The sequence below is a fragment of the Phaseolus vulgaris genome, chromosome 4, assembly GCF_000499845.2.
Source record: "Phaseolus vulgaris cultivar G19833 chromosome 4, P. vulgaris v2.0, whole genome shotgun sequence".
NCBI lineage: Eukaryota > Viridiplantae > Streptophyta > Magnoliopsida > Fabales > Fabaceae > Phaseolus > Phaseolus vulgaris.
In genome coordinates, this window is record NC_023756.2 from 6,238,051 (window position 1) to 6,261,364 (window position 23,314).

Below are 23,314 nucleotides of genomic sequence, written 5' to 3' on the forward strand. Positions count from 1 at the left end.
AATTAATTTTTGGCTTATTCATTTTTTGTCTCTATATTAATGGGAAAAATTCCCTTTAGTGTACTGGTATTTAAAAAATTGAATTTGGTCCTAATGGTTGTTTAAAAGTATGCAATTTTGTATTTTCCGCCAAATTGACTTAAACGAAGTTAAGTGGTGATTATGTGGCACACAATGGGACACATTTATGAACAGAGAATCCATGTGTAATATGGATTATATTTTAACACCCTTCTTGTCGCCCCCCTCCCAAACTAGTCTCCCCCATCAGAGCTTCATTCTCACCCTCACCCTTCGCTTTCCTCCATCTTACAAAGGGTTTCGCCTTCCTCTACACTGCTTATGATTACCACCTTCATGTCGTCTACACCAAGATCACGATGTTTGTCCCTATTCCACTTCTAGATAGGATTGACGAAGACAATTGTGTTTGGATAATTTATAAACATATTTATCAATTGGTATGATGTATTTACAATTTTGTAATTTGTGGTAGCTAATTATGACTATCAAAGAAAGACTTTTGGGTAATTCTAAGTCTAGTTCGAACATAGAAAATTGGGATCCAATTAGTAGTTAATGTTTACTTGGCATTTGTATTGAGGAAAATGTTTTGTTGACGTTGTTTATTTAGCAACTCACTATTGACACTGCAAACGTGGTCGTGGATGGTGATATGGCAACATTGCTGACATGTAAGGGTATAAATGGAAATTACAACAAAAAATTGATTGTGGAAGATTTTCCAAAATCGAGAGGAAGTAGTGATGTTTTGAATTGAAAAATTGCGGAAAGGGATTTTGGAATTTGGTTCTGCGAGAACCGAATAAGGGGTTTGAAGAATTCAGGGTTTGGAGAAATTTGGGATAGGATAGGAATTGAAACACAAGTACAATGTTTGCTACTCAGATCCCATATTTTTCTTAGGTTTTGCCCATGTATGGATTTTTTTTTTCTCTTATGGTAAATGGTGGATTGTTTAACGTTAAAGTTCGCTTTCTTAATTTAAAGGACAGGTTTGGATTATTTTGTTACTTAAAAGGATGACAAATAATCATTTTGTTTTCTCCAAGTTACTTTAGTAAGTTATTATAAAAATGTTCTGATGTGTAATTTTTATTGTTCTGATGTGTTTTTGCTATAGCGTAGAAAAGCACAGGGCTCAAACGTCTTCCCTTGTCAATTGCAGAGTCATTGGTTATATATGATTGTTTTGGCGTGTTTATTAATATTATGCTTAAATGCATTTTTGTTCCCTATAACTTTGTGAATGTGTAATTTTGGTCTTTAGAGAACTTTAATTGCACCTTTGGTCTTCTAGTTTTGTAAAATTAAACAATTATGGTTCAAAGTTAATGTGTTTTTAATTATCTACCAAGAAGGTTGATGCATTAGTAAATGATAACAAACTTAGTTAGGTCTTTTTAACTTAGAATATTAATGACTATGTTTAATTATAAGCTTTAAAATTATTAAAGCAATAACTACATTAGCATTTTTTTTGGTAGCATATAGATGATAAACTATGTTGAACTAAAATTGCTTAATTTTAAAAACTTAGAAGACTTAATGTGTTATTAAATTTTTATAAGGACCAAAATTGTACATTAATCAATGTTAAAATTTTATTTAAGCTTTAATATTATTAAGATGAACAATGAATATTAATTAATCTCTTTGATGTTGAGTGATGCTAGTACTTTGATTTGATTAGACTTCGTGTGAGTGAGTGTGAATTTAAGAGCTTTTGACTTGGGTTTCTTCCATTTTAAGATATGAGAGGTTTTCTTAGTACAACGGTGGCAATGAGGTTTAAATCTAAGAATTATATTTGTGAATTATGATTTATGGTTCCTATTTTTTATTTATTTTTATTTATTTATTAATAATGCAAATCAGGAGGGATATTTTTATTATGAAGCTAGTCAGACATCCATATTATTTCGTTTGAACGAGGCATGTGGTATGGTATCAAATATCAAGTTTTACAACTCTTTTCTAGAAAGTAATGTAAAATCAGAATTATAGAAATTTCTTTCATTATTAGCTTGGAGGGAAGAGCAATATTGGAAAATCATTTCAAAATTTGCCGTGGTTACTACTACACTTTTTTCCCTGAAATGTTATAGAAGAAGGTACAAAATGTCTAAATATTTTTTATCACAAGTCTTTTAAGGTTTACCTCTTGTTTGTTATGAACACTCAATACTCAACTTTTTCCTCTTTGATGTATGCATGTAGGTTCATCTTGTAAATATCATAAACAGAGAACATGCAAAGGTTGAATATAGCTCATAATCTAATGTATTACAGCTTAGGGAGAAACTTATAGATATTGCTTCTTTTTTTTACATTTGGCGATAATCAATGTCTTTGGAAATACAAGTTTACCATTAAGTTATAAGTATCTTTGATTATCTAAAGAAACATTTGCTAAAGTAATAAGTGCTAAATTTAATGATGTTGAGAATTTCGTGTTTTTGATCCACCAATGCAAGTCATTATTAGGCTAATCATCAAGGTGCAATTCTAATTCTCATACCAAAAAACTAAAAGTACCTGAAGAATTGCACCTGATTTTATGTTTTGACAAACAATTGCCTCTTAATTCTTTCACTAATGATTGTTGTCAAAGTGATGCAATATAATGTGCGTATTTCCTCACATGCATACAATTATATCTCTGGAATTATATTATTAATAATAATAATATAAATTATATTATTAATAATAATAATATAAATTATATTATTAATAATAATAATATAAATTATATTAATAATAATAATAATAAAATAATAATAACAATTATATTAATAATAATAACAATTATATTAATAATAATAAAAATTATATTAATAATAATAATATAAATTATATTAATAATAATTATTATTATATTAATTATATTAATAATATAAAAAAACATAGATGATACAAACTTGTTAGGAGAGAGTAAATAAATTTTTTTTTAAAAAAAACAACTTTTCACACTGTCATGTAAAAACTTGTTTTAAACGATACATTAATGAAAAAATAAATAAACCTTTATAATGATAAAGAAAATATAGTGCAGCTAAAATGCAAAGTTGAGAATGCAAAGTTGAAATGCAAAGTTGAGAATAAATTTATAATTACTCTAGGCCAATGCAAAGTTGAGAATGCGGTTTCTGCAAATTGGTTCACTGAGTCCTCCCATTTGCAACATCAAGTTGGTTCTGAATGACAAACAACAATTAATTTAAATGTGAAAGATACTTAATACTCACTGTATCTTACAAAATTGATTTCATATGCAGAGATTTTTAATATTATCAAGAAGACAACATTTTACTGACTTTTTTTCATTGTAAAAAAAGGTTATGTTGTCAATCAAAATAAAATAAAGCATCCTTAGTTTGTTCCCGTTTCCATATTCCCAAGTCTGAATTTTATTTCAATACTAAATTCATTAAATTAACTCAATAATATGAGAAAATATTATAATCTGTAAATGATTTTGTGAAATAAAATTTATATGGGAACCCTTTAAACTTTGTGTAAATTTTAGTTAAAGAAGCTATGTATAACTTACTGGTGGAACAGTTCAAGGGTTTTGAGAGACCTGAAACAACCTCTCTCGGACTTGCAAATCTCTCTATGATTCCCCCTGCTTGTTTTGATCGAAAGGCATGTATATTTAAACATGTAAATTATTAAGCTAATAACTTGCGTTTGCATAATAAGAATACATATATCTTGGAAATGATCTTCATAAAACCATTACGATTGAAGTGAACACATGGAATGACATTTCAAAGAGCAAATTAATGGTAGTCACATCCCAGTCAATCCCTTGGACGAATTTGCAAAAGTGCCATGGAATTAATGAATGTGAATAAAAACTACGAAAAAGTCCTAAGCCTTACAACCAATACAAAATCAATGGATAAAGGTTAGAGGAATGAAATTGAACATTGCTACTCCCAAATTAACAAAAAAATACTTGCAAAATTCATCCCGTCAAAATCCATATAAGACAAAAACTCAATAAAAAAACAAAAAGCAAAGAACAAGAGAGATAAAAATATTAACTTTTTTCTCTCTGTTCATAAAATGCAAAGAACCCATAAGAACAAAAACTACATCGGAACCACTAAATTTATGAGATTCCCAAATGCAAAATAAAAACTACAAAGAAAAGGTGAAGAACACAAGCTTCTTTACCATCTTATTTTGCAAATTAAATGAAAAATTGAAACATTTTTTTTTCAATTCTAATTAAAAAGGTGGAGTTGAGGAAGAACCATAAGAGCGAGGAGGAGAACAAACCTAAAAGAAATACTTAAAAATGCGGGATATTACATGGTAACACATATGATAGAAGTATTATCACTCTGATTTTAGAGGTTTTGAGAGACTTTATCCTATAAATAAGAGTCTCTTGTACATGTTTTTCAACTTGGATTTGAGTAATTAAATGTTATCCAATTTGTGAAACACTTTTACTTGTTCAAAGTTCTCTATAGAGTTGTCTTCTTGCTAGACAAATTTCTAGACTCTTGCTAGTGTTGGCCAAACCTCACTTATATTCATCGTCATAATTCTCATCTCTTTCGAAATTTCTACAATTCTTGATGTTTCCTCAATATTAATTCATCTTCCATAGAAGATATTCAAATCAAAACAACGAAGAAGGAGATCTACAAATGAAGATGCAAGTTAGGACTACATCAAGTAGTTCAACGACATTTACAAAGTTGTCTTGTAGAGCTAGAACAATCACAAAGAGAGAACCTATTCCACATAAAGTATAAAGTTTTTTGAATTAAATTTTTTCCGTAATACTGATAGTGGCTTTTGATGTAACTATTGTAGCTACAAGTTAGTAAATAAATTGGCCTTGCAAGTTATTCCACATCCCCATCCCTACAAACTAGATTGAATTAGTCAAGAGGGTGGTGTGGTGATACTATCCAAGAAGACAAAAAGATGATCAAGGACTCAAGAGACCATTCACACTATGAGCAGTCATCTCAATAATCAAGTCAAGACCCCATCAAAGATCTAGCGAACCTCACCAAAAGAAGAAGTGGACATAGACCAGAACACCAAATGTTCTTTCTTCTGGTCTTCTTAAAATTAAAACATGTTCTAAATAATTTGGGCTCACTTTAAGGGTCCAAATAGCAAGATAAGCTAGAATAGGTGCCTTTAGCATAATATGAGGGGTGTAGTTATCATTTTAGCTTGTGCCTAGTCCTTTAGGAAGAAAAGTTGACCTAGCTTCTAGAAGAACAAGCATAGGGTACGGTTTTGACTTAGTCAAACCCTAAAGGCAACCCCTCGCAGATTTACCATCATACCCTTGCTCATCTTGTTTTCCAAGGCACCCATTCTTATAAATAGGGTGCCTTAGTCCATGTATATTCATGTTGAATTTTGATATAGAAGGAAAACTCTACACAAATTGTGTGAGACTTGTGTTCTCTTAGCTTAGGTTTTATCTTGTGAGAGTTGAGAGCTCTTCAAGTGGTCGCCCTCCACACTTATCTTGGAGAATCCACACTCCAAGTGGCGTGTTCTTCTCTTGTCCATCACCATAAGCTTTCTTTCCTCCATCTATTCTTCCATTTTCCATTACACCATTGTTCATTGTGTTTATGTTGTTGTTTTGTTCTTCCAATTTCCATTCGGCTTCCTTCATCATATTTGTCTCTTTTAAGTCTTTCAATTTCGCAATATGCATTATCTTAACCATATAATGTGTTTTCCCCTTTTCCTTTGGAAGTGAACATTCACACATACTTAACCACTTGGTTAAGTTCGTGTCCAGTGGGGATCTTCCCTAGGTCTCACCTTATATTTTCTAAAATCCAAATCATAAACAAAGTGTCACCCTTAAAATGGATAAATCTAAAATCAACTCACATCATGTGGTAGTTGAAACCAAGTGAGTGTACCTATAGCCATAGGAAAATATAAATAATTTTTTTCTGTGTGATATAGTTTCAATGAAAATAGGACGCATCATTCTTAGGAGACCCTAACAATTTGATCATAATACTTTTCATGAAGGACATACTAATAAAACCACCTTTTCTTTTCAAGGTCATAAATTGGTTTTGTGTCCTCTTACACCTCAAAAGGTGAGAGAGGATGAAATAAAACTAAACACAACATTAGATGGTGAAAAAGAAAAAGAAATTTTTTAAAAATTAAACAAAATGTTTTCATATCTTCAAAGCCTCTTTGCATACTCACATCACCATCCTTTGAGAAAGGTATTTCTTCTTCCATTTATATCACACAACCAATTATATTGGTTCACTCCTTACCAGAGCTACATCTAGTCCCCAGAAAACCATTGGGTATTACACTAAGCAATCAACAACAAATTACAATCACACAACACCACAAAGAAGTGATCTTGACCACACAAGAACACACACCCTCTTTGCCTTTACACACACAGTCAGAACAATCCTTTGACTTTACAGATTTACTGTTTTACAAGTATACCAAATGGAAAATAATAACAAGAATAGAATGAACAAATTACACCTGGTGTACAGGAAATCATAGAGCTCCTAATTCACTTCTTAAACCAATTGCACAGTCTTAGGAAATCTTGCAAAGCTTGAAGCAAATCTCTCTCAAAACAATTTCTTAATCTCTTTTTCTGTGTTTTCAAATATGAAGGGTAACCCAGTTTTATAGCTCTTGAAACTAGTCGTTTTAGGCAGTTAAACGCGAACCAAAACAGTTTCCAATCAACTGAAAACAGATTTAACAGGTTTTTGAAAAGCTGTTAAGAAATTCAAAAATCAACACGTTGAAATGTCGTTTTAACTGGTTGAATTGGTTTTGAAAGTTAGTCAACCAAGTCAAAAATAGTTTGAAAGCCCTCCAAACAAGCTAGGAGTAAAACAACCGACTAAACCGAGAAATCAATCGGTTGTTTTTCACTTAGCTTAGAAAAACACTTTTCATTTTCAAAACTAGATTGATTCAGTTGTGCTTTGGATTAAGAATGAATTTTACAAATTCTAAACAACCTAGAACTAAACCCCAAAATCAGCAGCACAGGCATCAAGCTCTCTTCATAGATTTGGAGAAGTTAAAGCTTCATTTTCAACATTCTCCCCCTATTTGATGAAGACAAATCCCTGGGTTGCTTTGGGAAGTTTTGTTTAGAATTTGGCTCAACCTGCAATCACAAACAGATGTAGAAACATAGGATAATCTATTCCAGATATATCAAGCACCACAAACCCAGTTTCCACTAGGTGATTTCTAAAGAGGAACATCAACAAAATATGTGTGAAAACCTTAACAAAATTATGTTAAGTAGTTTTTCTGTTTTAAATGATTCCAACAACTTTTGGACTTTTGTTGTAACTGTTTTAACCATTTGATTGAAAGATAAAAAGATGGATTTACACTCGGTTTTCAGAGTCTAGTCAGTAATGACATACCTTGTTCTTGGAATATGCAATATTTATATTATTTTAATGGGCTTACCTTATTGGGTAAGATTAGTGAAGTGGATCGTACTTAGAGACATATTACCTAATTCTTAATGATGGTTTAACTTTACTGACCTTGATTTGAGCGTTAATGGACCGAATCTATCAGTCGGCCCGCACGGACGCATGACATCTGGTTGGCTCGGTCATGGGAGCCAAGTTGTGGTATTGACCGTTCGGTCCATAGCGATACACACTAAGATTTTAATTGGTTTTATTTTATGTATAATCACAACGAGAATTGTGTCTATCATAAAGATTAAGAAGAAGATAAATGCTGAAAGTCAATTATATGGTAATAATTTTAATTTTAATTATTTATTCTTAACATAAAATTTTCTTTATATACTTATCAATGTAAGGAAATATAAAAGTTACATCTCATACTTCAGAGTGATGTTCTTGAAGTATTAAGTATAACTATAAACTATTAATTTGAAGAAGTATTAAAAATAAGGTGTCATAATACACAACTATGAAATAGAAAATGATTTCATTATGGGTGTGAAATAATATTAAATACAGAAAAAATAAATTTATTGAAAATTAACATAAAGTAATTATTATTATATTAATTTGTAATTGAAACATTTTCTTAATCATTTTGTATTCCTTCTACTTTTATATATATATATGTGTGTTTTTCTTTGAGTAATCATATTTACTTATTACGAAAATATCTCACCAAACATTATGATGAAAAATTACTCTTATAAATAAAACATAATCTCTCAATATTAATGAGAAAAAATATATTTGATTAAATGTATTATATATAACATTATAATTTTATTTTTTATTAGAGAAAATTTAAAAATTGTACTTTGTGTTTTAACTTAAGTTTTAAATATTATGCAATTCCAATTTAATTTCATTGTTGATATTGAATCAAAAGTTTTGATAAGGCATGTGTCTCATTCTTTTGCATGCATGTGTTATGTCTAAATTATAATTACTATTTTTATTGACATTCATGTTATATATGTCTAAGTTATTTTGATATGAATATAGAAAATTTAAAAAATTGTAAATGAAAATTATTTATATCTTAATATAAAAGTGATAATATATAACTTTTTTTTTCAAATTTGAAAACTAAGAAGGTATTATAAGAATGATATTAAAAAAATATGGCAAAAAAACAATATTGTTATTTTGAGATAGATATATTACTAAGAACTTGAAAAAAATAGTGAAATATAGTATTTAAAAAAAAAATTATATAATGTTTAACGAATTAAACTTCATCCATAATTTATGTTTATATCATAATTTTGTTTATTTATAGGTATATAGGTATAAGCTGCAAATAGATATAGGATTGTCACACACAACATAACATGTTTAAATATATTAATAAAACATAACATGTTTAGATATATTAATAAAATTATTTCAAACACATATTAGATATAATATTTTCTAACACACTCTAAAATAAAAGAACCTTTAGCTTTTTTAAAAATCATAGGTTATAAATTGAGATTATTGAGTTTTATTGTTCTACACAAATATTGATAATGAATTATTACTTTTTTTTTATCCTTGGATGGTTATGCTAATGCTTTTGACTATTGGATGATTTTACAATTTTAACATATTTATATTTCTTAATAATAGTATTTTGATAATATATAATATTTGGGAGCACGAGTGGAAGCCTCATGGAACGTCTAACTCTATAGACTTTATTTAATAATATATAATATAATATAATATAACTAATTAATGAATAATTCAAATATTAAATACACATATCTACAATTATACGTTATAGCTTGTTTTCTGTTGGGACTTGGTATGCTACCCTCCCTATGTTATGTTATCTTCAACGTCACTCATAAATAAAGACTTCACTTCTATACTTCTACACTTGTGGTGAAGTTTGAGACCTAGTTTGCCACTAGCAGGCCACTCCACCTGATCTCCATCACCCTGGTGGGCATCCGTGAGGAGAAGGGAAAGTCACTAAGAACCTTTGTTGATAGGTTCAACAAAGTGGCAATGAGCATTCAGAATCTCAGCCCAGATGTTGCCATGCATCATATGTTGACTACTCTGCGCCCAGGACTGTTTGCTAATAACTTGTGTATGCAGCCAGCCACCAGCCTGGACAAGCTCAGGAAGAAAGCTGCCAAGTTCATGCAGCTAGAGGAACTCAGGGAGTTTCACAACCAGGCCCGTGCCGAAACCAACAAAGAGAAAAGCAAGGAAGAGAAGGACCTCCAAGGTTGATCAGGTCAATGGGGTGACAGACGCATAAATAATAGGGACCGAGGAATTTGATTCTCAAGATACCCCGCTAACAGTCGACAGGGGAAGAATCCTGGACGAGGCACTCAACGTCGAGTTAATCCCTCCTCCCAGGAAGATGGCCAACCCAAACAACGTCAACCGAAGGAAGCAGTGTCGGTATCATCAAAACAGCGTACAGTCCACTAGGGAATGCCAGGCTTTGAAAGACAAAATTGAGGAACTCATTCAGGTCGGGCACCTACGTTAGTTCATCAGAAATGGCCAAGACGTAGGGCGCTCACCTCGCAGAGAAGAACACTCTAAGAGAAGAAGATCGCCTCCACGAACTCGAGATGATCGAGACTGCAGGGAAGACCGCCAATCTCGAAGAGACGACCCTCCCCGCAGGGATGACCCTCCCTGGGAGGCCGAAAGAAGAGGAAACTGAGAGGTTATCAACACCATAGTCAGCGACTTCGTCGGTGGAGGGAGTAGAAATAGCGCAAAAAAAAAATACCTTCGGACAATACACTAGGTAAACGCGGTAGCATTCTGACCAAGGATGCCACCCATCACCTTCACATATGACGACTTCAAAGGCGTAAACTATCGGCAAAACGATCCCATGGTGATATCAGTCGATATAGACCGATTTACCATAAAAAAGACCCTTTTGGACCAAGGAAGCTCAATAGAGATCCTCTACTAGAAAACGTTTAAAGTTGTGAGGATAGCCGAGGCCGACATGGTGCCTTACGATGACCATGTGATCAGTTTCTCGGGCGAGAGGGTGGGAACAAAGGTGATGAGAATCAAATAAAGGAGGCTTTTATTAATGAAGGAAGAGGTCATTCACCTTCACATTTGAAGTTCTTCCTTCTAGTCTTCTCAAAATTAAAAGAAGACATAAAATAAAGAGAGAATCAAGCCTAAAGCCAAAGAAGTCTACAAGCTTTCAAGAATGGGCTTCAATTAAATATCTCTCTTTATAGTTTCTTTTAAATTGTAAATAATATAGAAAAGTGTTTAGAAAGGTGCTTAGAGGGAAACATAAGACACCTCTTTTGTAAAAGCATCTTTAGGTTTTTAGTTTAGGAAAATTATAGGAAGCTTGGGGGGTGTGAGCTTAGTAAAGGAGTGTAGACGTAATAGGGAGGTGCCAAACTAAGAAAGGAAGTCACACCTTCCTCATGCTCTAAGTTGGCGCCACTTTTATGTCATTTAGGGGGTAATTTGAGTTTAATTAGCTTTTCATTTCAGCACCTCTTAGGCTATTAATAAAGGTGCTTGCCTTTGTAAAAATCATATTTGAATTTTGAATTAGAGAAACTCTACTCAATTTGAGAGAGAATTGGAGAGCTTTGTGCCTTCCTCACTTAGTCTTATCTTGAGAGTTCTTGATTACCTCAAGTGGCGGCATAGCACACTCATCTTGGAGTCTTCATCCTCTAAGTGGCGTGATCATCCAACCAATCCCTCCATCTTCACGAGCTTTCTCTTCTCCTTCCTTCCTTCTCCTTTTATGTTCATGTCATAGCTTGTGTTCTTTGCATTTTCAGTTCGGTATTCTAGTTTCCTTTGCTGTTTTGCTTCGGTTCCTTTTTACATTTTTTGTTCCTCTTTGCTTCTTCTTCATTTCTAGTTGCTGTTTTGATTCAATTGACAATACATGGATCTTCCAAATGAGTTTGGCGTTTGGAGCAAGTTTTGGTGAGTTCTTGAAACATAGAACATTGATCCAATTCTACTAAAAGTGCCTAAGCTATCTCCAACTCAAGTTGATTCCATAGAATGTCAAAGAATATCTCTTCTTTGCTATTAGATTCATATCACAAGGGCTACATCAAGGTCTACACCACCTTCGGTCAAGAGAAAAACTGCAAGACGATAAGGATCTGGTATCTGGTCATTGATGCCAATACCTCTTACAACATTCTATTCGCACGACGGTCCATTAACCAGCTAATGGAAATCGTATCGATACCTCACCTAACAATGAAGTTCCCTTCACCAATGGGGGATATTCTTACGGTTCATGTCGACCAGAAAGGGGCAAGAGAGTGCTACGCCGAAAGCCTCAGATTGGAACCTTTGAGGAACGATGTCTCTCCCAAGAGAAAATCCTCTTGGAAGGACCGTGCATCCCGGGAAGCCCAACCGATGTTAGTAGAGCCAATTGTTGCGTTGGTAGACCTGGACCCACGGGCGACTGAAGATAGGCTGGAGGCCAGAGAAGAAATGAGACGAGTACCTCTTCTGGACGAGGAACGCAATACTGCTGTTGGAACGGCCATGGTAGCAGTCGAGGTAATGCATGTCGTGCTAAAGAAGAATATAGATCTATTTGCGTGGACACCGTCTGAGATGCCAGGCGTAAGCCTGTACATCATTACTCACAGGCTGTCAGTGTTTAAGGAAGCACGGTCGATCACCCAGAAGAAGAGGGATTACTGCGATGAGAAGCGCCTAGTAGCAAAAGTAGAAGTCGAGAAGCTTCTATCAGTCAGGTTCATATGTGAAGCCCTGTACACCACCTGGCTGGCCAATGTCGTCATGGTCACCAAGTCGAACGGTAACTGGAGGATGTGTGTCGACTACAGAAACCACAATAGCGCCTGTCCGAAAGACTCTTACCCTTTACCGAACATCGACCATCTGGTAGATGGGGTGGTCGACCACAAAATCCTGAGCTTCCTGGATGCTTATTCTGGCTATAACCAGATAAGTATGCACCCCAAGGAGAAAGAGAAGACGGTCTTCATGACGACCGATGCCAATTATTATTATGAGGTCACGCCGTTCAGCCTCAAGAACGGAGGGGCAACCTACTAACGCCTCATGGACAAAATCTTCCCAGGGCTGATTGACTGGTGTTTAGAGGTATATGTCGATGACATCATGGCGAAGTCCGACTCTTTCAACCAACATGTGGAAGACCTCGAGGAGGTGTTCAAATCCCTCAATGGGGCCAGTATGAAGGTCAACCCGGAGAAGTGGATATTCGAGGTTGAGGGAGGGAAGTTCCGGGGTTTCATGCTAACCCATAGGGGGATAGAGGCCAACCCCGACAAATGCCAAGCCATTGTCGACATGAGAAGTGCGAAGAATATCAAGGAGGTGCAACAACTCCTAGGACGCCTGACAGCCCTTTCCAAGTATGAACCTCGGCTAGCCGAGAGAATGAAACCGATGGTGCAACTGTTTCGGAAAGCAACCAAGTTCAACTGGGACGATAGATGCGAAGAAATCGTCAAGCAAATGAAGGATTTTCTAACATCACCATCGGTCATACAAAATTTGAGACCCAATAAGGCCATCCTGGTGTATTTGGCGGTCTTAGAGGAGGCAATCAGTGTTGCGTTAGTATAGGAGGTTGAAAACGAGGAACGACCGATATACTTCGTCAGTTAGATGCTGCATGCGGCTGAGACGAGGTATCAGATGATCGAAAAGGTGGCGCAAGCTTCCTATGAATAATGCAATTAACAGAACTTTCCTTCATGTCAAATATAACAAGATTGCGAATAATCGTTAAGAAATAACCAACAAAGTAACATTTTACCTTGTATAAACAAACTTTGTAAGAATGTGTTTGAACAGAAATTTGTGGTTGAAGCTGAACCAAATATAGATATAAGTTGTTCCTCCACAGAGAAGACAAATGAAGGCTGGATTAAAAAAGAAGAAAAGGAAACTAGAAAAAAGTAAGAGTCTCTTATAATATCCCCTGCAAGCAGAGTTGAGAAAGAATTCTTAAATGGGGATTGCAATACTTTGAACTCTTCTTTTTCAATTATATAATGTTAATTCTTCTTCACAAAAATCTAAAAAAGAACACTTTATAATGTTGTTGCCTAGCTTGGGCAATAAACAACACAAAGTGAACAAACATATTTTTTCAAAAGGCCCCACTTATTCCTTCCAAACCTCTTATAAAAATAAAATGACCGTATTTCTTTTTTGTTTTCTTTTGTTGCAATTTTCTTTTTCTTTTTTATAAAAGCTTTTATGTTAGGCATCACTATGCAACTTGATATCTCGACTTGGTAGACACCTCAAGTAACAACAATCATATGCTATCACATGAAAAAAGTATTATTAAAAAAATAAAAATAAAGAAAGAACATACAAATAAAAAGTATATGGGGAGACTAGACCAAAACCCATATGTTAACAAAATAGATACATAGGTAGATTATACATATTAATAAAGAATTCTAAGAACATACTAGATGGAAGTCTATTATACCCATGAAATTATTCTCTATGAATAAATCTTAAATTAGCCAACTTATCAGTACACACATTCTCTTCAAGAAAAATAATGTGGGGTTCTGAAGGATAAAGGCATAACCATCCACTCATCGCACGGCTTGGAGGATTCTGGAAGACAAAATAACATCTAAAGAAAATCTGGTAAGAAGCGGGATAGGATTGACCACAAATATCTACAACCTGTGCGGGGAGGAGGAGGAAATTACGTCTCACCTCTTTTCTACGTGCAGAGTAGTGCCTGGCTTGTGTGGGCTAAGTGCTATGAGTGGGTAAGGATGGTTTCAATGGGTCATAGGAAGCCAAAAAGTCATTTCTTAAGCTTTAGGATGAGTAGGGTCACAAAAAGTGTAAATGAGGTATGGGGGGGTGAGGATAGCAGTGGGAGGGGGAATTGTGGAAACAGAGGAATAAGAAGGTTTTCAGAAGAGTCAGGATTGATCCCATCGAAATTTTTGCTTTGTCACAGTTGAAGGCCTGGTCATGGGTAGTGTCCAAATCGCGAGGTGTTTGCTTTTCTTTCTGTGATTAGTGTCTTGAGAGGACAATTAATTTTCCTAGGAACTCTTTTTCTTTAGAGTAGATGTTTGTTCTTTGAGCGGAAGGCATGTCTTATGTATACGGGTTGAGGTTGTTGATCAAGAGTGATCAAATGTTTTGAAAAATTCAAATTGTGCTTTGAAGAATCCAAATCCTACGTGTTTGATGCAAGACTGAGTTGCTGCTGTGTTTTGGGAGGGATCAGGGTAGTTTTATTTGTAATCTACTCCTTTGTTGAATCTAAAGCTAATGTGTTTTAAATCCTTTTTGAAATAAAGTGTTTTTCCAACTAAGTGAAAAACAACCTGTTGTTTTGTCGAATCAACTTGTTGTTTTACTCTTAGGAGTTTTTGAAAAGGTTGAAAATTGATTAAGTTTGGTTGACTTAACTGCCAAACCAAACAATCGGTTGTTTCATGGTTTCAACCGATTGTTTCTTTGAAAATCCAAACATAATTATGTTTTGGTGGTTAAATGTGCTTTAAATGATTTCCAACTGAATACGCTCCTTCATTAAATGCTTTGACCAAGCTTTGGAAATATAAATAGTTTGTTTAAGTTTTCAAACATGTAAGAAAAACACATTTGAGTTTTTCAGTTGTGAAAGAGTTTATTCAAGATTTGAACATTCACATCAAAGCTTTGGGTTTTCTAAGAGAGTGGAATAAGATTGCATTTGTATTGATTTCATATTTTTCTATAAACAAGTGTAATCTCTTCTCAACCTTCTGTATTTCTAGTGTTGTGTTGCCAAGGAGTGTTGTGTGCTCTTGAGGTGGTTATGATCAATATTCTTGGTGTGTGATTTGCCAAAGTGAGTGTGTTTCTTGAAGGGTTCTAGGTCCCTTAAACAACCTCCCTTAAACAATTCACCCCCTCTCGTTTAAGGCCATATATTCTAACAATTGGCATTAAGAGCTTGGTACTTGAAAAATATTCAAGTTTGATCCTAAAATCTTTTTTCTATGGCTGAAATACTACCTTTTGGGGAGGGTGCCTTAATTAACAGACCACCTCTGTTTTGTGGTTTGAATTATCAATTTTGGAAAGTTAGAATGAAAATCTTTGTTGAATCTCTTGATAAAGGAATTTGGGATGCAATTGAAAATGGTCGTTTTATTCCGAAATTTGAAAAGGATGGACCTTCTATTGAAAAACCTTGGTCCCAATGGACTGATGCTGAAAATAAAAAGACCAAGTTTGATTGCATTGCCAAAAATATCATAACCTCTGCTTTGAATTTGGATGAATTTTTCAAGATCTCACAATGTGCATCGGCTAAGGAAATGTGGGATACTCTAGAAGTCACCCATGAAGGAACAAATGATGTGAAGAGAGCTAGGAAACATACTCTAATACAAGAGTATGAGATGTTTAGAATGCTCAAGGGAGAATCAATTGCTGAAGTATAAAAGAGATTCACTCACATCATCAACCATCTAATGAGCCTTGGAAAAACCTTTGAAAAAGAGGAGCTAAACATCAAGATTCTCAAGTGTCTTGATAGATCCTGGCAACCTAAGGTAACGACAATATCTGAATCAAAGGACTTAACATCCTTGATTATGGCATCCTTGTTTGGTAAGCTTAGAGAACATGAGTTGGAGATGAATAAACTCAATGTTCAAGAAAGTGAGGACAAGCATGTAAGGAATATTGCCTTAAAGTTGCCAAGCACAAGAAGAAGCAAGATTCAAGTGAGGAAGAAAATCTAAGCCTGCTGTCCAAAAAGTTCAGCAAATTCTTGAAGAGAAATCGCAACAAAGAATCCAAGAAAGAAAGGTATGGAAACAAGAAAACTAGTGATTTCAATTCTAACAATTATACTTGCTTTGGTTGTGGTGAACAAGGGCATATAAAAGCTTATTGCCCAAATAAAGAAGGCAATGAAAAGAAGTCAAGCAATAAGGAAAAGAGAGGGAAATCAAAAAGAGCATATATTGCTTGGGATGAAAACGAAGTCTCCTCATCAACCTCCTCATCAAGTGAAGATGAAGAAGCCAATCGTTGTTTAATGGCAGAAGAAGATGATGATTCAAGCAGCTCCAGCAGTGTAAGTTCTTGTGCTTCCTTAAGTGCTGAAAATTATAGCCAACTTCTTCAAGTTTTAAAAGAAACTCATGAAGAAGCTAACCGATTGGCTCTCTCAAAAAACCGATTGAAATGGTTGAATAACTGGCTTGAAAATAGAGTGAAGACGCTTGAAGAAGAATTGGAAAAGTCAAAAAATGATTTTGAAAATCTTGAAATGAATTGCAAAAACTCTTCTCATTTGTGTAACTCTAAAGTTTGTGAAAATTGTAAAACTCTTGAGAGTAAAGTCCACTACCTTGTAAAAATTGTGGATAAACTTTCAAAGAGTAAATCCAACTTTGAAACTGTCTTAGCATCCCAAAAATATGTTTTTGGAAAATCTGGTTTGGAGTTTTATCCTCAAAACAAGAAAAATGGGATTTCAAAGCCTTTTTCAAAAGTTCCAGAAAAACAACTGATTGAAAGATCAAAACAACCGGTTGTTACATGCTTTTATTGCATGAAAAGATGCCGCTCAGTTAGATTCTGTAAAATTAGGAAATATTTTGTTCCTAAAGGTATTTTACAATGGATTCCCAAAGGTTCTGAGGTTTCAAATGATAAAGACAAATCAAAAGGACCCACATTTGTAAGGGAACCAAATCTTGTTGCGTGAATTCATTATGATGCAGGGATACTAGAGAAACATGAAGTCCTGAGTTATCTGATCAAGTCCTTGGAAGAAAAGAAGTATGACTGGAACTGAATTAAGGGTATGTACCAGTCCAAGATATCTTGAAAGGCAAAAGAAGTATTCTTGATCACAAACAATGACTCATTGAAGGAACTTCGTAACAAAAGGACAAGACCTTCCCTATCTCTGCTTTTCAATTATAAATTGATATCAAATTCTTCATCTACATAAGAGAAATTGCATCTGTTTTAAACTCTTCTCAATTTCTATTTAAAATACAAACTCTATTATTGTTGCAGAAAAGTAACCGTTTGTTTCCTCGAAACAACCGTTTGTTTCTTCTTTGTCAGAACTGCATAAATAGATTTAATTTCTTTATGCATTTTATCTTTTGCAGTTCAAATCTTGATGAGTCTTTAAGTCAATAAAGCAGTCATGAAAGGTTGATTTGGTTATGAAGGAAGTTACATGTTGTCATAATGGAATATATTCCATATCTTGGAAATTCAAGTGCCTTTATGTCTAGTCAAAGTCACATGTGCTGACCATGTGTTTTTCTGCTCTAAGCTGACGTCTTTTTCTGTGCAAAAGCTGGACCAGATTTCTTCCTTGAAGACTGAAAGCCACTTCAACCAAAGTTTCAAAGAGGGATTCTGTTTGGCTATAAAACCCTCTGCAACTGTTTTCCTTCACAAAAATAACCCATTGGCTCATCTCTTGCTACATCTCTTTCTCTCCTTGTGTGTGTGCCTTTTTCTCATTCTGCTTTCATGGATTCCACTCCTCCTACATAAAAAAGGATTAAAACTAGGGTTGTGAGATCAGGAGGATGTCTTGAGGGCTGGTTTTCAGGAGATAATGAATTGATTGAGAAGTATTGCTTTGAAACAAGTAGAGAAGTGATAAACAACCCAAAAGTTATCTCCTTTGATTGGTTGAAAAGCCAAAAGCTGGACAATGTTAAGAGGATTCTCAAAGAACAGCTGTTGAAGAGGTTCTTGGATATGAAAGGAAACATCTATCCAAATCTCATTCGGGTTTTCTACACCAATGATGGCATTGAGGTATTCTCTTTTGTGGTTTTTGGGTGGTTTGCGGAAGCTTAGTTGTTTGTTGATGGATCAAGGCCCTCCTAGGAGGTGTGGCTGCCTTGGAGGTGCATGAAGAGTAGGGAAATGAGGGAGGTTCGGCCAGCCCCCTTTGGTAGGTGAAAGGATTGAAGATTAAGACCTAAATCTTAGGAAAGGGAGTAAAGTATGACTCAGGTTTGGCAGCATAACAATACTCAAATTAATCTTACAAAATGAGAGCCAAGCACCTCAATTTATAGTGTTTAGAGGGCTGGAAATTTAAAAGAAAGTGGAGGGAAATTCAAATGAATTCCCTCCCAAAAGTGGAGCCTAAATGAGCACATGGGGAGGGGTGTGTCTAGTTTGTATGGTCACCCCCTCCATGGGCTTTCTAGATCGACCTTGGTAAATTTAGAGGTTTTTTTAGAAACTCTAAGTTTACCTAGGTTGGTGTTTTAGGTGCCAAAATTAATTCTAAGAAAAATTACAAATAAAGTTCCTATGCTAATTTTGACAAGAAATTAAAGTCTACTCTACACTAGAGTTTATGGCATTTGAACATGTAAAAGAACGTCTTCTTGGATCCTCTTGGCCATAACTTTAGGGTTGACCCAAATCTATCCTTTGGTGGGCTTGCATGTGGGCTTGTGCTTGGGCCTCTTCCATCAACCAACTTGAAATTTGAAGGTAATTAAGGTTGTGGATATGGAGATCACTCATGAGATGTGGGCTTTTGTGGCTGGCCTAAAGTATGTGGGGTTGAGAATCAACAAAGGGAACATTGGTGTGGTGGAAGACTTCAACAAAATTCAATATTACAAAAGCTGTTTGAAGAATCCACATGCACAAGTAAGGACTTGTTCGGTTGGAGGGCTGAAATTAGATGAAAGGTTGTTGGCTCTCTTTGTCACTTGGATTCTAACACCAAGAGGAAGCAATCATTATGTTCTAACTGAGGAAGATCTTGTCTACATCTACTACATTATGAACAAAGTCGAGATTAATTGGATTCATATCATCTACTACATTATGAACAAAGTCGAGATTAATTGGAGCATATGCAAAAGTCTTTGAGGTTAAGTGATTATCATTACCCTTATGCTATCTTGATTTCTAAATTGTTACACTGTTTTGAAGTAAATCTTGAGGGTGAAACATCTGAGTTGGTGAAGTCAACATTTGAAGTGAACAATGGATCATTAAGCAAAATGGGTTTTACCAAGATTAATGGAAAATGAGTAAGTAAGGATTATGGACAAGGTAGTTCCTCAAGTGGTCTTCATGCTGAACATGGTGAAGAAGATCAAGAGGATGCTGAAGGTACTGATATGGAGCTTCCAGATGCAGAACAACCTGCAATTGATTTTGGTGTTGGGACAAGTGCTAGACATCAAGGAGATGGGACTCCTTCAATGACTTCCTTTGAGAGCTACATGGTGAATAGGCTAGATGGCTTTGCGGAAAATCAAAGGAATCTTCATGCTCTTTGTGTTTCAAACGCTTGACGAACAAATTGTAGCTGTTCAGAATCAAATTTTTGAGCTACAATATGGAAAGGAAGACTGAAAAAAAAGGATGCTTTGATGTCTCCAAATCCAAAAGGAAAGCTTGAAGACCTTGCTGCTGGGTGTGTGTGTGTTGTCTAGTTGTTTGAAACTTGTTAATTCACTCCTTGAGATGATACAAGTTCATTTGAATCTTTAACCTTTTGAAAAGATGTGTTTTCTAAAAAGCTATCCAAAATTCAACAGGTTGTTTTTCAAAACAACAGGTTGTTTACCTTAGTTGTTTTTGAAAAACTTGGTTGACTTTGCTGTCAAACCAAAACAATTGATTGTTTCGACAAAACAACCGATTGTTTTCCTGAAAACCTTAATAAAATTCTGTTAAGCGGTTTTAATATGTTTTAAATGATCCTAACTAACTTGGCTCCTTTATTTAATGATTTTGACCACTTGGTTGGTCTATATAAAGGTGGTTTTACGCTCCTAATCTTGAAGTAACAGAAAGAGTTTATCAAAACAGTTTTTCCAAGATTTGAAAGAGCTTTGGATCATTCTTAAGTGTGTGGAATAAGATTGAGTTGTAATTCTAAAATTTAAGCTTTGTAATACCCAGGTGTATTCTATTCCCTTCTTCCTTGATTACTGTATTTTTGTAGTTGTGTTGCCAAGGAGTGTTGTGTGTTCTTGAGGGGTTCAAGATCAACACTCTTGGTGTGGTTTGCCAAAGGTAGTGTGTTTCTTGAGGGGTTCAAGGTCACTACTTTGGTGTGTGGTGTTTGTAATCTGGTTTTGATTGCATAGTGGAATACCTAGTGGTTTCTGGGGACTTAATGTAGCTCTTGGTGTAAGAGTGAACCAGTATAAATTGCTTGCGTGCTTATCTCTTACCCTTAACTCTTTAAATTCTGTTTTTAAGTTGTTTTTATAAACTGCTGATAAAAACAACCGATTGTTTCGACAAAACAACCGATTGTTTTTCTGATATCATCTTAAAACAGTTTTGGGTATTTGTTTCCTTAATTCTTTTCTCTGTAATTCAGCATTGTTTTTCATTATACCTTCAAAGTTTGCGAAAATCCCTCATAAACAATTCACTCCCCTCCTAATTCTTTTTTAAATGGCTGAAAAGTTTTCTTTTGGGGAAGGTGCCTGTTTAAGCAAACCACCTTTGTTCTGTGGTATGAAGTATGAATTGTGGTGCATAAGAATGAAATTCTTTGTTGAATCTATAGATAGAAAAATCTGGAATGTTATTACAAATAGCTATCTCATGCCTATATCTGAAAATGTTTCTTCTGAAAGAGAACATCTTGATTGTGTAACTATGAACATCATTGTATCTGCACTTGATTCTAATGAATTGCTCAAGGTTTCAGAATGTAGTTCTGCCAAAGAAATGTGGAATACCCTTGAAGAGTATCACAAGAATCCAAGGAGTGCCTTGATGGACAAAGAAGAATCTTTTGTTGAATCTTTCTCTTCAGAATCTAGAAAAGAGGTTTGTCTAATGGCAAAAGAAGAATTTGGATCAAGTCAAGCTGCTAGGAACAAAGTCTTCTTCTTGAGTGAATCTATTGGGGTTCTCTGTGAAAAGGTATGAACAAATTGCATACTGCATTTTCATCAATTTTAAAAGATATATTCTAGTTATGAAAAATGTTCTTTTTGCTGTCACAGTAAAACAACCGATTATTTTTTAAAACAACCGATTATTTTTCCTCTAGTACCTTTGTATAACGTTGTCAAGCTTGTTTATGCATGATTAAACCTATTTCTCTTTTTCAAATCTTGCTTTTGGACAAATATACATTGAGTGTGCCTCAAAATTTGATAATAAAAGTTATATCCACTTGTTTTCTTGAAAGCTCTATGCCATACTATATTATTATTCTGATTTCTGCTTTGTACAACCCTTCTCATTGTCTATTTGTAGATCAAATAGGGGGAGAAGTTTATGCTTGATTTGGTTGTATAGTTAGCTTTAAATATGTGCATTATGTTGTTGTTTCTCTGCACTTGAAAGCACTTGATTACTTTAATTTTTTCTAGTTTTTCTGCTAATGTTGTATATGCAGAAAACTGGTTTGTGTGTGTCTTGTTATCTTGTTGCTATACTTGCTTTGTATATGCATCAATTCTGTGTTACAGGACCTTTCAAGTACAAGTGCTATGATGAAAAATGATCAAAGTGATGCTTCTGGTTCAAGAGTATACACCTTACTCAAATTCTTGACAAGTCAAAATTCATGACCTATGTAAAGTAAGTTGTATATGTTCATCCTATGCTTTTGGCTTCATAAGACCAAATGAGATTCTAAACATGCTTGAAGTAATGCAAAGGTATGAATGTATTTCATTATGCCTTTCCCATCACTTTGAAAGATGATTTGCTTTGAAAAATAAAATTTTTCTTGCTGTCTCAAAAAAACAATCGATTGTTTTCATGAAACAACCGATTGTTTTACCTCTGGCACATTTGAATAAAGCTGTTATGATTTCTTATGCATGATTACAGATGTTTATTTTCTTTCATAACTCATTATGAGTCAAATATGCATTCTTTGTGCCTCTGAATTAGATCATAAAGAGATATATTCTTTGTTTTCCTTGAAATTCAAAGCTTTTTATGAATAGAAACCACATTGGTGGTTATGGGGTTGATGAATATTTATGAATGTATCTTTGGATTATCTGGAAGGTTTGCTCTTAACAGAAGAGAGAATGTGTCTACCAAATCCAACTCTTGAGCAATCATTTGACCAACTTGAAGATTAACTTTTTGAAGTACTCCATTGTTGGGTGCTGCTGGATGAAGAAAAGATTGGGGGAGAAATTGTGGTCTCCTTGCTGAAATTTATGGGGTCTATGGTACTTTGATTTTGTTGTTGTCATAGCTTTGATACACCATAGATTTTGCTGCAATTCTGATATGGTATCAAAGTTTTGTTGCTGAAATGGTGCTGCTACAACACACAGGTTTTCTGGTTTATCATGTTGCTGCTATATGCTGGAAATTCTACTGTTTGTATCCCTTCTTTCATTCTATTTGAGAAGACAAATAGGGGGAGAATGGTGTGGTTTTATGTGTTGTAATGCTGCTGCTACACTATGGTGTTATCTGGTTTTATCATGGTTTAAATTCTGCTGCTGCCATGCTCTTATTCACCATAGTTCTGCTGCACACAAGTCTCATTTTGGCACTGGTTTTTATGGTTATTTGACTGGTTTTTCTGCTTAAAGGCTTATGCAGAAAACTGGTTGTGTGCCTTGGTATCCTGCTGGTATACTTGCTTTGTATATGCACAAATTATGTTTTGCAAGACATTTCAAGTTCAAAAACAACAACACAAACAAACCAGGGATTTGTCTTCATCAAATAGGGGGAGATTGTTGAACAAGATGCTTTGATGTCTCCAAATCCAAAAGAAAAGCTTGAAGACCTTGTTGTTGGGTGTATGTGTATTGTCTAGTTGTTTG

General features: G+C 34.6%; 1 protein-coding gene across 1 annotated transcript; it reads left to right on the forward strand.

Moving 5' to 3' along the window:
* The first annotated feature begins 11,534 nt into the window (after positions 1-11,534).
* Positions 11,535-12,575, forward strand: LOC137838216 (uncharacterized). The gene has a single exon (XM_068647471.1). It carries the CDS (start codon positions 11,535-11,537, stop codon positions 12,573-12,575), a length of 1,041 nt encoding a protein of 346 aa, XP_068503572.1.
* The last annotated feature ends 10,739 nt before the right edge of the window (positions 12,576-23,314 follow it).

Excerpts from the sequence above, each read along its gene's own strand:
- LOC137838216 (XM_068647471.1), top strand. The coding sequence starts at position 11,535 with ATGTCAAAGAATATCTCTTCTTTGCTATTAGATTCATATCACAAGGGC.